The sequence below is a fragment of the Drosophila pseudoobscura genome, chromosome X (assembly GCF_009870125.1).
Source record: "Drosophila pseudoobscura strain MV-25-SWS-2005 chromosome X, UCI_Dpse_MV25, whole genome shotgun sequence".
In the NCBI taxonomy this organism is placed as follows: Eukaryota; Metazoa; Arthropoda; class Insecta; order Diptera; family Drosophilidae; genus Drosophila; species Drosophila pseudoobscura.
In genome coordinates this window covers 40,329,468-40,346,448 of record NC_046683.1, presented here as the reverse complement: position 1 = coordinate 40,346,448, position 16,981 = coordinate 40,329,468, and the positions used below count along the sequence as shown (strand labels likewise).

At 47.8% G+C, this 16,981-nt stretch overlaps 1 protein-coding gene across 5 annotated transcripts in view; it reads right to left on the bottom strand.

Annotated features, from left to right (window-relative positions):
• Positions 1-16,685, bottom strand: part of futsch — a 55,263-nt gene extending 38,578 nt beyond the window's left edge. For 2 of the 5 annotated variants that reach the window (XM_001355407.4, XM_033384854.1), the window contains exons 1-2: positions 14,112-14,298; positions 10,696-12,433 (exon numbers count right to left, since the gene is read on the bottom strand). In XM_001355407.4, coding sequence (XP_001355443.3) covers positions 10,696-11,197 — 502 coding nt within the window. In that variant the 5' untranslated portion in view covers positions 11,198-12,433; positions 14,112-14,298. Of the gene's footprint in view, positions 1-10,695; positions 12,434-14,096; positions 14,299-14,842; positions 14,949-15,913 lie in introns of those variants that run through there. The other 3 variants (XM_033384851.1, XM_033384852.1, XM_033384853.1) reach the window with 3 other exon arrangements.
• Between the last annotated feature and the right edge of the window lie 296 nt (positions 16,686-16,981).

Sequence of the window (16,981 nt, the reverse complement as noted above, 5' to 3'; positions counted from 1 at the left end):
CTCGAACTCAATTCAATTTGCGTCTCTGCAACTTTCTGTAATTGTCGTTTGCAAAATGGTAACTGTAGCGGCAGCTAATTAAGTACCATTTTGTTTGTGCTACCTTGCCCCATTGCCACGCCCCCCCCCCCCCTTCGTACTATAGTTCTCTCCTTCTCTCTCTTTCTGTCGTTGTGTGTGCGTGGGAAAACTTCCCCTACCCCCCGGAAAGCTGCACCCTCTTAATTGTTTGCCACTAATTGCATAATTGCACATAGTATTTGCACATGCCTCTGCCATTTGTATCTGTATCTCCATATATGTACATATAAATGTGTGTCTGTATTTGTCTTTTTGTGTGTGGGAGTATCTGATGTGTGTGCACTCTTTATTTGAATAATTAACAAACTAATGAAATATCAATGGAAATCGAATATAAAACCGAAATGCAAAAATCCACTTATCGGAAAATTCATCGGAATTACAGAATTGATTACATAATTGCTTAAAGATAATTCAATTTCCCTAGAAAACTCCGTCACAATGCATCAAAAGATTAAACAGATTTCAGACACAATTTTCTCTTCAGAAAATATTGAAAAATGAACCAGAGAGCAGTGCAAACCAGTCCAGCTGAAGTACAAAAATTCCTGGTACCTGGGGCTCCTTTTCTTTGCATCCTAAAAGTATGCACTAAAAACGGCATGGCCCTGCTAAAGCCAGGTGTTCAATGAGCCAAACGAAAGGTGCCCCTCAACTTGTTTTGTTTATTCGGGCTATTAAGAACTTGAAACACACGAGTGATATCCCAAAATCCAACTGCTCTAGCTCTTATAGTCTCGGAGATTCAGGAATCTCTTTTATCTCTCATATCTTAGAAAAGAGATGGGCAGATTAAACATATTCCCTTTGATGGTTATTTATGGAATCCTCCCACAGAAAACATCTCTTTTCTATAACAATAAGATTCTCTGAACCGAAAAAATAGTATTTTCATAGGAACTACAAAAAAAATACATGTGAAATTCATTGGAAACTTTAGCAACTATAATCTTATATTGTATTTTTCCAAGGAAATGGTTGATATGACTGCAAAATGGACACTTGAATGGACTCAGCGCCACCCAAAAAACCCAAAACCAGATGCTGCCTTCAACTTGAGCTTCGGTACCCCATCTGCAGCAAATGTCTCCTTAAAAAGGTGCACAATGGCTGATGGCTGCTGCTGCTGCTGCTGCTGCAAGTGTGGCATATCCACATTTATATGCTCGTTCACGAAGGGCCATTATGGATTTCCAATTTCATGCCTCACTACTGCGATGGCTACGTTGAATGCCACGGGTGAAGCAGAGCCCTGAAATATCTCTCCCTCTCGCTCTGTACAATGGGGCATCTGCTGCTTGGGGCAACTCTTATCTGCCACAGACTCACCCACACGAACACATGCTCTCTGACACGGCTAAAGGGCAATAAAGCGCATTGAAGAACGTCTTTTTGAGTCCTGAGGTGAATCGAGATCCTAGATTGAATCGCGCTCGAATTGAAATGAAATGAATTTGTATTGAACAGCGAACAACGGTATAACGTGGGGCAGCAACGAGACAGAACAGGATGAGAGCTGGTAGGGAAAGGTGACGCTAATGCGGGCATAAAAATAGGTAAAAAGTCAGTGCCAAAGAGCCATAGGAGGGTGGAGGACCCAAGAAAAACCAGAAGATGAGGCGCCTCGAATGCAATTTGTCAACGATTTTTCGCAATTTTCTCAGGAAAGGCGACAAATTGGATCCACACATACACACACACACACACACACACACGGATGGAGAGAGAGAGAGGCACACAGAGACAGGACATGTGTGGTGTGTTTCGCCGCCTGTCATCCTCACCATTTCATCATTAATTGGGTGGGACATAAGATTGAAAATTTCATGTATTCTCTCGCCCTCGACATCTCTTTCTCCCCTTGTTGCATCCACACGTCTATCACCCCCTTTCCCCCTCTATAATGACAGCATCTTGCTCTTTGCGGCATACCCCAAAATGTATGCTTTGCTTTTTTGCACAACTTAAGCGAAAATGCCATTAAGCGCGAAAGTGCATTTTCCATCCAGCCACCACACTAAAAAACTTTTTTCACGCTCAATTAATGCACAAGCCAATCAATAAGCCATTTTCACAGAGAGCGGGATGGGGTGTGGCAGCCTGGGAGCTTGGGAGCCTGGCAGCCTGGCAGCCTGGCAGCCAAGTGGAGATTATGTTTTACCCAGGCAAACAGGAGAGTGGGCGAGAGGGAGAGCATAAATAAATAACAAATACATTTTGCATGAAGCGAGCAGTAAATAAATAAATAAATTGGGGCAAAAACTAAAGGAAAATAAATCCATTTTACAGTTTGGACAGCAGTTCCAGAAAATCTAGAGGGCACAAGGGGGTGGCATCAGTAGATGGATAGCTATAGTATGTTGGCAACGCATTAAGTGTTTATTCTGCTTGAAAGGATTCTCTGGTGCAGCGTTTTTCGCTTCTAAGAAGCATTCTTTGGGTATCGCCGTCGTCCCCTAGTTGAATAGAGAGAGTCTATAGAGATTATGATGGAATTGGATTATGATGCCCTAAAATCTCTATATTTTCATGGCAAAAGGTTTTATTCCAGAATACCCACTGCAGATCTCCGGCAATACTATGGTATCTCAAAGTCAGGGCTAACCGAAACCCCCATCATCCTTCATCCTTCATCCGTTCATTCGCTCGTTCTCCCTCCCAGAACATGTGTGATTCGTCGCCATTGCCATCGCAGTTTTCACTTGGCATGCGACCAACAAATCACTTGATGACTACCACAAGCATCATAATGGGGATGAGAACATTGAGGATGGGGACTGTGATGATGATGATGCAAGAAGCTTTTTAATTTCGCAAATGCGCCAAAACGAAAATTGCAGCCAGCAGTCAGCGGCAGGAAAAATGGCCAACCAGGGCGACCACCACACGACGACATAGCCATACGCTGTGGCACCTCCAAGGCCCCACCACAGCCACTGAGGGTGGGAGTGGGGGAGTGATGGAGTGGTACACGGGCAGCAGCTGCCATAAAATTACAGAAATATGTATATTTTAAATGGTTGAAAAGGAATCAAAATTGCAATTTTATGCGAAGGCAAGACCTTGCTGCCACAAATCAAAATGTTTGCTGTCTCAAAGATACTTATGTCTCATGCTAAATCGAATTTATGGCCACTGATTGAATTCCAATTGCAAATATCGATACTCCCTCCCGATACAAGAGAACGGTACAGAAACACAAAGATGGAGTCCCTTCTGCAGCCTCCAGCATGCAGTCTGCACCGTCTTCTCTTCGGCTCGAAGTCCTTATGGAACTTCTGTTCCAACTTCAGTGTCAGTTTCCGTTTTGACAAGGGAAAGTTTCCCCCCCGTCTTGGCGCAGATGGGGATTTATGAGAGAAATGCCAGCTGGCAATTAATTACGAGTACATTTTCATGTTCGTCCAGAGGGACATCGAACGCGACATCGAGAGACGTCGGGGGAGATTGGTGGAGACACACGAGGGGGAGTAGGCTCTCTTCGAATCCACGTTGACTTCCATAATTGAGGCGCAACATGAGTTATGGCCGCCACCTGAGCGCGAGAGCCAGGTAATTAGTTATTTGCAGCAGGCGGTTGTTCCAAGGAGCTATGGGAAAGATCCCACCACCCAAGGCGCACTGAAGGATGATAATCGAAAAAAAAGAAGAATTGACCATTGAAGGCAGCACACCGGAAGACCATCTTCAAAGTACCAATCTGGGATTCTTGTGGGATATATCCCCTTGAAGCTCAAAGCAGTGGCCTCTATGTCACCTTTTAAGGCACATGCTGCCGCGCATTGGTACACTCTGGTGATTCCTCCTTGCCTGTGGTAAGTCATCAGGCTCCTCCGCAGTTCCATTGCCACCTCTAGACCAAACTTCTCTTCAACTCAAACACGGAGACGACGGGGGAAGTTTGGCAAATGAAGGCAAATCAATCAGAAACTCAAATACAAAAGTACAAAGTGGATTCCATTCTTGAATGAAATTAGCTAAAGAGAGTGGAGAAAATGAAAGGAGAGAGTGGAGGTGGAGGTGGCTTTCCTGGGTGTTCGGATTTGAAGTCAAGTGAATCACGTAGAAGCTTCCGTTTGACCGACTTCTGTTGGACTTTTTTGGGAGTTTGAGGCAATCATTTGCATACCATACCCACCACCCACCAACCCAGTCAGAAACAGAGAATGAAACAGAAAGAGAGAGAGAAGAGAGAAGAGAGAAGATGTTAGAGAGTATAGAGTAGAGAGAGACCTAAAGACGTAGACAGTGCAATATTCAAAATGGCGGCACATTAATTTGTGGCAAGCTCAGCAGCAGAAGAAACCACGAAGGGGGTGGGGCTCGGGCACCCGACCCAGATTGGCAATTAATTTTCATGATTTTCACGTTGTCGGGGAGTCACCGCCGGAGTCTCCGTCTCAGACATGCATAGGTCGGCAGTTCTCTACGGCTGAGCCGCAAAATTAGGAGCTACCGGGGATCCGGAGGTTTTCCTTTTGCTTTTCCTCCCTCCGGCCCTCTGGCCCTCCGGCTTCGTCTCCCTTTGGGGCCATAAAACCATTTTGCAAGTATGGTAAAAGCCGAAACGTTAATCAAAATGAAAGGCTTTAAGTTACGTGAGTGTTTACAGGCGGCATCAAACCACCAACCACCATCCACCGTCCGCATCCTTCCATCCGTCCTTATTCGTGTGCCAATTGCATTAGCCGAATTGTATTTCACTTTAAATGAAACGAGGATAAGCAATTTTTATGGCCATCCAACATTCGAAGGAGGACCATGTGTAGGCATGCGGCATGTGTGTGTGGCAAAGTTGCACAGCAACATTTTCGTCTGGCATTTCAGGTGCAAGCGAAAATAGGCGCCTGCCAAAGCGGAGTAATACATTTCATGGCTGTCCATGTCCATCGCCATGCCACAACATCCTGTGCCCTCTGTGTGTACGGTTTCCTGTACCCTGGCATCCTCGTACCCTGTAGTCACGTGTGCGCATTAAAATGGATGCCCTAGACCCGAGGAATACTCTGTGAGCCCATCCCAGAGTGCCCCTCTTCCATTCTTTCATGTGTACATCAACCAATGGATACTCCATGAATCGGTTACTCCCCTGATTTCTCGAAAGAACTGAAAACTTCTTAAGTAAACCGAAAAGCTGGAGCGGGTGGACGGGTGGACGGGTGGACGGGAGAGTGGGCTAAGGATATGGGGGATATGGGACCGACCTCTATTTTCTTTACGGCATTGCCAAAATAGTTGAGAAAATTCATGAAATTGCCGCTTGGAAATTGGGTTTTTATTTTCGTGTTGGCGATGGCCAAAAGTTTTGTGAGCCAAAAAGTGTTTTGGGATCAACGCGGATAAATACCTTTTATTGCTAAGCCACGCCGTGTGAGAGAGATAGGGGGCAGGTTACATGCTCCACTCTCCCAGTCCGCTTCCAGCTCATGAATTTCCCATTGAACATTTCAATTTTGTCGGTGGCCAGGTGGAATTTTGTTGGCCAATTAGAGCGAATGGCTATCGGACGGCAAAAACAGTTCGCAACTAATTAGGCATCAAAACCTTTCAGGTTTCACGACGGTTCAAAGAAGGCCATGGGTCAACTCAATCAGAGAGATGTGTTTTCCACCACCATCTTTTCGCTTGGAGTTCCTTTTGGTTTCGGTTCGGGTTTCTATTTCTATTCCTATTCCGTTCTCGGTTTGCTCGCTCATTAGAAATTTTCCCCCATTTTCCTTGCATTTTCGTAGCATTGTCACCATCATTTTCCTCATTAGAATAATGGCAAAACTAAATTGCAAATTTAATGACACGCACGGACTCAAGCTCAAACTCAAGCCCGACGAAAACTAATTAAACTGAAAACCAATGTAACGTGAGCCATGCCCCTCCCGAAAATGAGGGAGGAGTGCAGGTGGAGGGTCTGTGCGGCAGAGAGTGGCTGTGGGGTGCGGCATGTGGCATGTGGTCTGACCACGGGTGCGTCGCATGGTCTGCGGGCGGCTCAAACGCGCCTCAAACCCTCTGCCTCGCAGTGCACTTCAAAGCAATTAATTTGCAATAAAAGCATTTTTAATGTCTCTCTGTGTAGGTGTGTGTGCTTATTGGTGACGCAAGCCCCGCACACGGATGCTAACCACCGCAACTAGCCATCCACCACCAACCGCCAACGAAAGAACCGGTCGTTTGCTGCTTCTATTTCAAATCGATGATTGCGTATACGCCACCTTGGTTTCTATGCGCATCCAAAACCAGGGAAGGGAAACGGTCAAAAGAGATGGGAGAGAAGAGATGCCCGTCAAGATCTGCTGGAATATAACTCTTTGCGACACCTTCCCCCCATTTTTTTCATAGCCAGCATGTTTCCCATTGTTTGTGCTTCAAGAATTTCCAGTGGCTGACTTCCCTGCCCTTGCACTCACTCCCTTTGTCTCTCTGACGGAGAAGCTTAAAAGTTAGCTACCCACTAGTGAGTATAGGGGTATATTCGATTTGTGGGGAAAATGGGGAAAACGCCCAGAAGGAAGCGTTTCCGCTTCTTGATCTTGATCAGCATCTATAGCCGAGACGATTGCGCCATGTCCTCAGAGACTATAAGAGCTAGAGCAACGACATTTTGTATCCAGACTATTGGGATATCGCACTGAAGTTTGTTTCAAAATTTGGCCTCGTCCCGTTCCGCCCCCACAAAGGACGAAAAACTGTGGCATCCACAATTTTAAAGATACCAGAAAGACCATATCTTCTAGACTGCCAAATCTGGATCAGATTGGATAATCATTATAGCAAGAAAAACAAATCAATTTGCGGTGACGAGGCGTATCCAGCCCCATTCCAATGAGAATACGTATACGCCACATTGTACAAGGGATATGATGAAACAGCTCTGCTTCGCTCTTCAGCAGTAGTCCATGTCCCAGAAATGAAATGTTCCTCAACACACAGTGTTGAGCAATCCTTTCATTTTTATTTTCACTGCCCTGAACCCTGCTCTTAAATGCAATTATTTGGTATATGCCGCATTGCACAAATGAGGCGATGAAACAGGTGCTCAGCAATCCATATGTATCCCAAACATGATCCTCAAGCCTATCTTCCAACCATTGAGTACGCGCCATATGAAACGTATAGAAATGGTTCTTTAACATGTTGTACACAGAATGATCCTCATATCCACTGTTCACATATCCAGTGCTCCTCATGCTTCCAGCCCCCATAATCCTTCCCTCCTCATGCCACTAGATTTACTGGGGTTCAGTGTTCTCTTCCACCCTCTGGATGCACCGGGTTTTGGGGGTGGGGTTTGCTGCTGCTAAAACTGCTGTCATTGCAACTGTCAACGCGACTTTGTTGTCCGAGTGAACGTGTCGAGCTTTGGGCCAGAGCCAGAGCTAGACACAGGGCCAGGGGCTGAGATCTGGGGAGTGGTCACGTAGTGTGTCCCACGTTTTACGCGCGGCGAGGGATCCAGTGCAGTACAGCGTCCTGTCGTTTTGTGGCATCCTATGTGTCCTGTTCAGCTGTCGTATCCCACACACATTGTCATGCAATCACGCGTCAACTGTTGGAGTCCGCTCTTCCTCTTCTCTCCACCTTCAAAACTATGCCCCTTCGCTTTTCTTTTTCGTCTTTATCTTCCCTTTCCTTCCCTTTTTCTTCCACCCTTCCTCTTTCTGGGTAACTATCTAAAAATATGTACAAAATCGAAGCCCGTCACGCTCCACTTTTCTATCGTATCTGCCCTTCAAGCTACTTCCTCTCTCTCTTTATAGTTCCCTCTCTCTGTCTCTTTCTGCCTCTTATTTGATCGATTTTTGGGCCTCAACACAAGTGGCCACGCCCATTGCCTACCCCTCCAGCCCATCCAGCCCTGTTTCCGCTTCTCTCTTTTGACAACATTTGTCATAATAATGTTATGTGATTTCCCTCCCCTCCACGACCTGACCTTGAATGACGCGCTTTATTTTTTTTATTGATTTCTTCCTAAGTTAATTAAAAAAGAAAGCCAAAAAATGAATGAAAGAGAGAGAGAGAGGGAGAGAGAGCGGATGGGAGAGACGTGAAAGAAGACAAAGAGCTGGCGGAAAAAAAACAGCAACGCAATTATTATAATCATGTGAGCCTCCTCCCACAACCCCCCGCCAGAACTTCAGTAAAGTGGCATCAAGTGCCGCGGCTCAAGTGGTCCACAGGAGGCACTTGCAACACTGCAAATGCAAAGCGACACCAACCACAGTGCTACCACAGCGGGAGAGCGAGAGAAGGAAGGAAGTGCTACCACAAAGAGTGAGAGATAAAGGAGGGCGTGATTAGAAGAAAGACGACACCATCACCAGTCACAAAAAGGTACTCCGGAGATGTATTTCCATATGGATTCTGCAATTATCACTTCCATCAGTAATGAAAATACATCCTAAACTACTAAGCTACTCCGTGGGAGAAAACTCCACTTGGAATTTCATTGGAGACACATGTTGTCCAATAAATAGTACTTATTTCACGCATTTCTCGTTTTCTATTTATACCGTATGAAGCCCTGATCAAAAGATCCTTCTACAGTTGCCACCAGAGGGCTAAGGATTTAATGGGGATTCAGGGATAATTGGAGCACAATGATTTCCCTTCTCCAGTCCCCTGTTCCCTCTAGCGTCTCTCTGTCTGCACCCCACTGGTCTGTCACTACCAATTTCCTGGTTAGTTTGTTTTTCGGTTTCCGTTTGAACAGCCACCGCCACCACCACAAATTTGAGCGCTTTTTCCTCAAAATCAATTATAAAATGAGGCCGCCGCAGAGGTTGGTAACCCCTTCATCGCTTCAGCTCCTCCCACCCCGTTTGGACCTCTGGGCCTCTGTGTGTTTTAGGGGGGAAAACCACGGAGCAAACATTGCAAATTTTTCCACAAGCTGTGCTTTTGCATTTGGTGTTTTCTGCACATTATTTTTTTGTTGTGTTGCACCTCTCGCCTAAGCCTCCAGGTAATCCATACCTCTGCCTCTTCCGTTGGACCCATTGCTATCCCTTTCCCTTCCCCTTTCCCCGCTTCCCCTTGTGAGTCCGCTCGGCTGGCGACTAATTTTCATGTCCGCACGGACAAGTTTTGTGCAATTTCCGCCCTGGGATTGGGCAAAGGGTAAAGGGATCGGGGCTGGGGGGTGTTGCCGATTGGGGGTTCATGTGTCCGGCAATTATGCCACACCCACGGCGCCTCAATTCCCAATGGACTGTACTTCCGCTCTCTTCCCCGCGGACTCTCTCTAAAGTCCTTTGCTTACATTCTGGTTTGTCGCCTGCATAAATCAAATATTTGTTAATAATCTGTGCAATAACAGGATGAGTCGACGAGCATCGCTATCACTCGGTTCCTCTCTTTGTGTACAGTCTGTTGCAAGGTATGTTTCGCATGAAAGGTGAGGCTAGGCCCTGACTGGCACCCTCTCTCTCGCTCTTTCTCTCTCGGAGCAGCTTGGCAGGAAAGGATTCTATTGATACGATGCGGATGTAACGGATGAGTCGAGCAACGTGAGTGATCTCAGGCTCTCTTTTTGGTTGCACGCTCTGTGGCAAGATATGTTTTTCTGTGAAGGTAAGGCACAGCCACACTCGCGCATAAAGTTTGGAACAGAGGCCTTCGGGTTCTCCGCTCGGAGTTCGCAGAACTGCAGCAGCCTCACCTTCTGCCTTAATACCCCTTGCCGTTTGACCCAATTGCCCTTTTCACGACTCTTTGTTGTCTTTGCTGTTTTTTTCTCTGTTTTCTGTTGCTGTTTGTAATGCAATCAACATGAAAATAATTAATACAATTAAAAGTAAACAATCCGCGAGTGTTTGTGCTGTGTGTCTCTCTCTCTCTCTCTCTCTTTCTCTCTGGATCTGTGTGTGCCACGTGGGGCAAGCAAGTGTACCTCTGTGTGTGTGTGTGTTTTCCAATTTTAATTAAACGGGCAGACGGGTGCAGTGCATCCCACTGCATACTTTTATGCGCAATTTCCTCAAATCGAATTGCCAGCGCCATTCTCCCACAGTTCATGGCAGGACATGGCAGGCCCTGCCCAGAAGAGCTGCCATCATCCTGGGAATTCGATTAACCCATGCTGCAAGGTAATTATTGAGTGGGACACTCCCACTGCTCTTTGCGAAGGCAGAGCCATGGACATGCCATCGGATGCAGAGGCTCCAGAAGAACAGAATAGCTCAAGAAAGTGTGTCAGACAAGCTCACATATGTAGTAGAAGAACTAGATGGAAGAAAAGTGAATGAATACTCGTATGAAAATGAATATGAATATGAAACCCACTCTCAATGCTCTCCCGCTCTCGGCCTTTCCAGCTAATTGGATGGCGGAATCATCAAAGTGTGAAAACGAGTGGGAGTGGGTGGATTGAGGTGGGGTTTCGATTGGAATGGAATGAAGACTATGATGAAGATGAAGCTGAAGATGATGCTGATGCTGAAGGCTGGACGGGGCACGCGACGCCAATTGCCGAGGCATGACGCTGCACACATCATTCCAGCATGCGGCTCATTTGCATACGCCAGACTTTCTACTTAAGATTTCCGTGGAAGGTACGGAATCTACATATGTATGTGCATATATACATGTGTACTTTCTACTTTCTAGTGGCGTACTCACCCTTCAACAGATGCTGCAAGATGTTGTCCTTGTGCTCCTCGGAATGCGGCTCCCCGAGCACGATCAGCAGATAGCATCCGGTCAGGGGGCTGGGCGGACCAACCATGCCACCGGCCAGGCTGGAGGCCACACCGCCGCCGTCCGAGCCGGCAGTATCCAGCGGTGCCCGACCACCGATCTCCGACGGTGGCAGAGAGCTTGCCCCGGCATCCGTGGCCGCATCGTCACCGACATCAGTGCCACCACCGACCTCGTTGTCCACCTGTCCCTCGACACCACCTAGCTCCTGCGACTCCGGCGGTGGATGCTCCGGTCCGTTGGCGTTGGCGTTGCCGTTGCCGTTGCCGTTTGCATTGGCCATGGCAATGGCACTGCCCACGGCTTCTTGGGTCGCGGCGGCCATCACGGTGTCGCCCTCAGTCGCTACTGATCCCGCTGCTGATCCTCCTGCAGCCGCCCCCCCACTGGTGGTTGTTGTTGTCGCCTTTGGCTGATCTCCCATCACAGATGTTGTTGGTTATTGGTTGTTGGATTTGTCTTTGCTTTTTTGTTTGTCACACAGGCAAAAAAACTTGTTACACTTAGAAAAAAAATACAATGGTTAACCGATTAACAATATTGTGTGCTCCCTCGCACTCTTTCCCTATCGCACTGGCACTTCCACTACTCGCTCTCTAGATGTTGCTCTGTCTCTGTCTTTATTAAACACTCGCAAAATTCCTTGGAAATATTGCGGAAAACCGTTCGCTGCGGACTGCGACTGCGACTGCAACTGAGGGGCGAGTTTTGGTGCGTGACGCTGTCTTCTGCTTCTGCTTCTGCTTCTGCTTCAGCTTCTGCCGGATGGTTGTTGTTCTTCTGCTGCTGCTGCTGCTGCTGCCGCTGCTGCTTCTTCTCTTCTTTCTCCTTCCTTTTGGTTTTGGTTTTGTTTGTGTTTTCGTTTTTTGTTGTTGTACTTTTTGTTGTTTGCTGGCCGTGACTTTTGGCGCAGTCTTTCCTTTGCTTTTTCCTCCGAGAAAACTAGAGAATTGTTCGCTTAATTGGTTTTCGTTTCGTGTCGTTTGGTTTGGTTTTTGTTTTGCTTTTTTTTTTGTTGTTTTGTTAAAATCTCTGGAATTGGTTTTGGCTAGTCTTTTGGTTTTTCTTGTATTTTTCTTTTGTTGCTATTATTGTGCACACTTCTTGAAGCTGTGGTCAGTGTTTTTGTTGAATGAAAATCTCTTTGGTTTTTATTAATTTTTTGCTTTGCTTTTTCTTTTGGAGTAAGTTTTTGTTGGTTTGGTTGTTTTTTGCGGCAATTGGCGTGTTCTCTGAAGTATATTTTATTAGTTAAACATATGCATATATATATTATACGTACATACGTATTATACGTATCGTATATATATATATCGTATATTTAGTGAAGATTTTGGAGTAGCGTTTGTTTTTACTTTTAGCAATTTTTACTTTACCTTTGGTTTTTCTTTTTGCTTTTATTCGTAATAGTTTATCAATAATAATTTTGGTTTTGTGTTTGGTTTTGGTTTTTGTGTTTGAAACATGAAAATTCGATTTTTGGTTTTTCTCACTTTGGGGCTTTCCTCTCGTTTTTGTCTGAAATGAATCAAGCGATCCGAGCCGATCTCGTTTCTTCTCTCGGCTATAGCTCTTGGGCTATAGTAATTCTCAGTTGGACTGTTCGCTTTTAGCTCTCTCCGCGTTTGCACGGCGACACTATTTCCATCTATCGTCGGATCTGCAAAGGAAGAGGAGATCGTTATAGATCGTAAGGATATTGCGGTGGTCGATGGTCTGTCTATTTGTCTGTCTCTTAGTCGCTCTGTCTTTTTATCATTTTGTTTTACACTACTTTCCACACAGTAAACTATTCTCCAGGAATACCCCTTTATGAGCTCCTGAACAAAATCTCTCCAAGTAGCTGGCAAGTGAACAGTGGAAATGGTTCGAAAGTTGGATGGAAATATATTTTGGATCCCTCTTATTCTACAGATTCTGTCCCTGGAAAAAAGTTGCAACAGAAATACTCCTATTTCTGTTCTAATGAAATCCTCCTTCTTTCACCGTCTGATAGTTCCTCGTCTGGTTTTCCCTCTTCCGTTGCGTAATGCCCATCGAAATATGACTGTCATCTCCACTCCGCGCTCTCTCCATCTGTGCCCCAACATTCGGTCTCCCAGCGGAGCTAGCTGCCACATAGACCAGGCACAGACACAGACACAGGCACAGACACTGCCACAGCCCAGGAGTCGGGCGAGGCAGGGCCGCCGGAGGAGTGGCTATAAAAAGACGAGCCACAGACAGGAGGCGGCCGCCTCGGCTCTGCAAATATAAAATGCATTGAACTTTGTCCGTCTTGCAGATATAGACCAGCGCACATATGCATCATCAAGGGGCATGGGACACGGGGTAAAATCAGCGATTCCCTGGGTGGACAGACACACGCCCCAAAAAGATGTCGTCATCGCTTGGACGCGCTCCATGGCAACGACAACGGCGACAACCACGACGTGGCAGGCGACGTCATCAGCCTGCCACACCAGTCCCTCCCCTCCAGCCCACTCTCCTTCCTCCCTTATTGCCGGGTGCATGCGAAAACTATAAAAAGCCACGATGGGCCGAGGGAGGGGGAGGCCGTGGTGGCGGCGGAGGAGGCGAGCTGAATAACTCCTTTTGATATTTCTGTCGCCCTTGCTGCTGTTGTAATCCTTCAACTTGTGTGTCTCCCCCTTTACCCGGCCTGCAGTCGGTCGCGTGCCCCAGGCCGGGGTGGGGGGTCCCATGTCTCGCTCCAGTGCTGCCGCTACTCCGAATGATTCACCAGAAAACGGCCGCGGAGTTGCCGGCCTGCATTTGGTAGGACATTCCCTGTACCCCCTTCGTCCGCCCTGCCGTTTGCCGGCGGCCGTGCATGATGGATGAGTTTTCCCTCCTGCTATTTCGGGACGCACATAAGTCCGTCCAGAGGAGGAGGGTTCCGGGGGAGATCTGTCTGCAGCTTTGATCTGTTGTGGACAGTGGATCAGTGGACAGACAGATAGGTCCAAAGTACCTATCGATCGACTGTGGGAGTGGGACGTGTGTGGTGGGGGGTTGTGGTTGGGGTTGGGGTTGGGGGAGGGAAATGCGAGTTCTTGCAGCGGAAGCCGAAGTTGCACCATCGCCAAAGGAAGTTGTAGAATCAATAGGTCACACACATACAGACATTGTGGAAAGCAAAGCACGTGCTGGTGGGGGAGTGCCGGGGAGTGGAGAGTGGAGTGGTGGAGTGTTGTGGTGGAGTGTGCACCAGTTCTTGCAGCACGTTATATGATATCATCGCAAAAAAAGAAGCCACAGTAAAAAAAGGAGCACTTGAAAAAAAACGTATAGTTAATTGCAACTTCCTTCTCTGTCCACACCGTCTTAAGATTTACATTTGGCTCTTTCTCTATCTCTCGCTCGTTCTATCTCTCTCTATCTTTTGGTATCTCTGGGTCTCCTGCTTTTTGGCTGCTCTTGGTTGGATTTCGATCCCTGGCGTGTGTTCTCCCGTTTGCTGCAAACGTTTTGAAAGCTCGACGACGACTGATTATCCGGACGAGGCAAGTGGCACCACGAAGCGACGGCCACGACGACGACGACGACGACGACGACGACGACGACGCTAGCAACAGCAACAGCAACAGCCACAGCGGCAGCGCCATCGACTGCGACAGCGGCGTCCGTCAGTCGGTAACTCCAGTTTTCAGCTGCTGCTGTTATTGGAATTTCCAGCTGGGGCTGGCTGGCGCAGCGATGCCAGCCCAGCCCTGCGCCGCCCGCCTCCTTGCACAGCTGTGGGCCGAGAGGAAGGCTCGTCGTCGTTGTCGTTGTCTTCGTCCCCTCGCTGCAGCTGTTTGTTGTTGTTGGCCGACTCGGGGCGGCCGAATGCTGATTCGCCGCTTCCAGCTAACGGTTATGCCATTCCGTTCGGTTCGTTCCGATTTCGCCTCGTTTTTGGGGGGCCGATTCGTTTCGGTACCGGTACCCGGCATTGGCACCGGCATTGGTCCCGTCCCGGCCAGCCCGGCTCCAGCTCAGTGCCCTGCCCCAGACTCATCCTTCAACAATTGTCGATTTTCCGTATCAAGAGATCCCATTTTGTAAGAGCAGCCCTTCTGCTTACTTGTTCAGAATTCACGTAGTCTCAGGCGGTTTGTGCCGGCTAAAGGAACGGCTCTCTCTCAAGCTGGTACCACTGCAACCTGCACAAGACACTCGGGGAACAACAACTGAAGGCAGACCCAGACTGGCAGACTGGCAGACCGGCAGACTGTCTGGCAGCGCAGCGACAGTGGACAGTCGACAGTGTCGGGAAAGCCGACTGTCGGGAATGCGCCGCAGGCCTGGAAGGAGCTAATGAAATTACGCAATTTCCAGTAACCGTTAGGAGGAAACGGTATGCGAGCGAGGATCGGTGACTGGGCATCTGCCTGACTTCCAGATGGCATCAAATTAAGATTCGAATTGATTCGTACATGCCATGTATTCCTTGACCGGTGGTGCCCACAGAAGAGTTCTTTAGTTGCTCCCACAACCGATCTATGGAATGGGCCTACATGGACTCCCTCCCACTGGAAGACCCTCTCCCCCCTACCATCTGATTTGGTCTACCGCAACCGCACGAGAAAGAGCAACAACAATAAAAAGAGCGTCGCAGAGGCGCGAACAGCTGCCATGGAGCCGTGGAAATATTGATTTTGCCGCTGTTTGGGTGCCGGCTATTCGGGTACGAGCTTCGGGCTTCGGCTCGACTGAGTGTCGCGTGCTCGTGCCACCCTCCCGTCTGGCACCCACTAAAAACAGCTGACTCTTGCTGCCTGTTCGTGCTCGTTTGCATGTGTGGGTGGGGGGAATGTGTGTGCTTGTGTAACGCTCAGCTGAGCGAACCAACCAACCGTTGGAATTTTGAAGTTGAGGCATGCCGCACATCTTGGCATCTTGGTCCCTCCTGCTGCTGCTGCTGCAGCTGCTGCGGCTGTGTGCTGGGATGCAACATGCAAAGTTATGCCGCCACCCTCCCCCCTACCGCATGTCATGCCCAGCATATCAGAGCAGAGCAGAGCAGAGCACAGCGGGGCAGAGAGATGCCTGCTGTCTGATCATGAAATGCAGTCAGCCATTGCCCTGACCTACGACACTTTCTCCCCACCCCACCCCCTATCTTTACCACTCTGTTTCTCGCTGTTTTACTCACCTTTTGCTTTATCTGGTATACCTGTAGTATTTTTGCTGGATATTTGGTATTTTCACTTCAGTTTTGCTCGGTATTATTATGGTTTAATCTTCACATTTCCTTTGGATGGAACCAGTTGCTATTTGCTGTCTCGTTCTGGTTTTAAAGCTTTTATTCTCTCTCTGTCTCTTGGGTTTTTAATATATTCTATTTTAATATCTATGCACAAAAAATGGACTTCTGGACACTTTATCTGGATTACTATATTGTTAGTTATATTTTCAGCACTCAAAGCGGACGCGATTGGCATAAAGCAATTGGCAAAAACTATAATTAATTTAAGTATTGTTTGTTGGTTGAGAATATGTATTTCTGCTGGCTCGTTGACAACTTTAAGTTTCAGAGTTGCCCGAAACCGAAATAAACTTTAGACGGATATTGATTTTTAACTGCTGAACTGCTGTCACACTCTCTGCTGCTTATGCTGTCGCCGCCGCTGCTGCTGCTGCTGCTACTGCTGTTCCTGATGATGGCGCTGTCGAGACCAGCGGGGCGGCGCCACCCCGTTGCACCTAATTGATTGATTGCCACAAGTTCGAGCTCCGGCGAGTGCTCGCAACAATTCCACATTAAACAGTTTAGCAATTTTCGCTTTTTTAGCTATGGTATGGTTATATTTTTTAGCTTTTTTTCGCTGGTGACTGCTGTTCTCGGCTGATTCTGGACTCTGACGACTCTGGACGCTGCTGGGGCTCTGCTTCTGCTGTGGCTCTGCTGGGGCTCTGCTACTGCTGCTGTTCGGACCAGCGAGTGCTGGCATTCCCGTTGCCGCTTCACCACCCACCCCCTCCGCTCACCAACCCATTACTCATTTCCCTCACAACCTTTTGCACATTTTTCCAATCCAATGCAAAACACACTAACACACTGCGACATTCGGCTTTCAGCATCGGCAACCGCTTCGTCTTCGGGCGCTGGCTCCTCTTCTTCGGCCCAGGCTGCGTTCGTTTTTTGGCACATTGGAAGCCCCTTCGGGCCCCCTTCGAGCCGCAGAAACATGTGACGGAGCCCCGCACCGCGCTCCTCTCT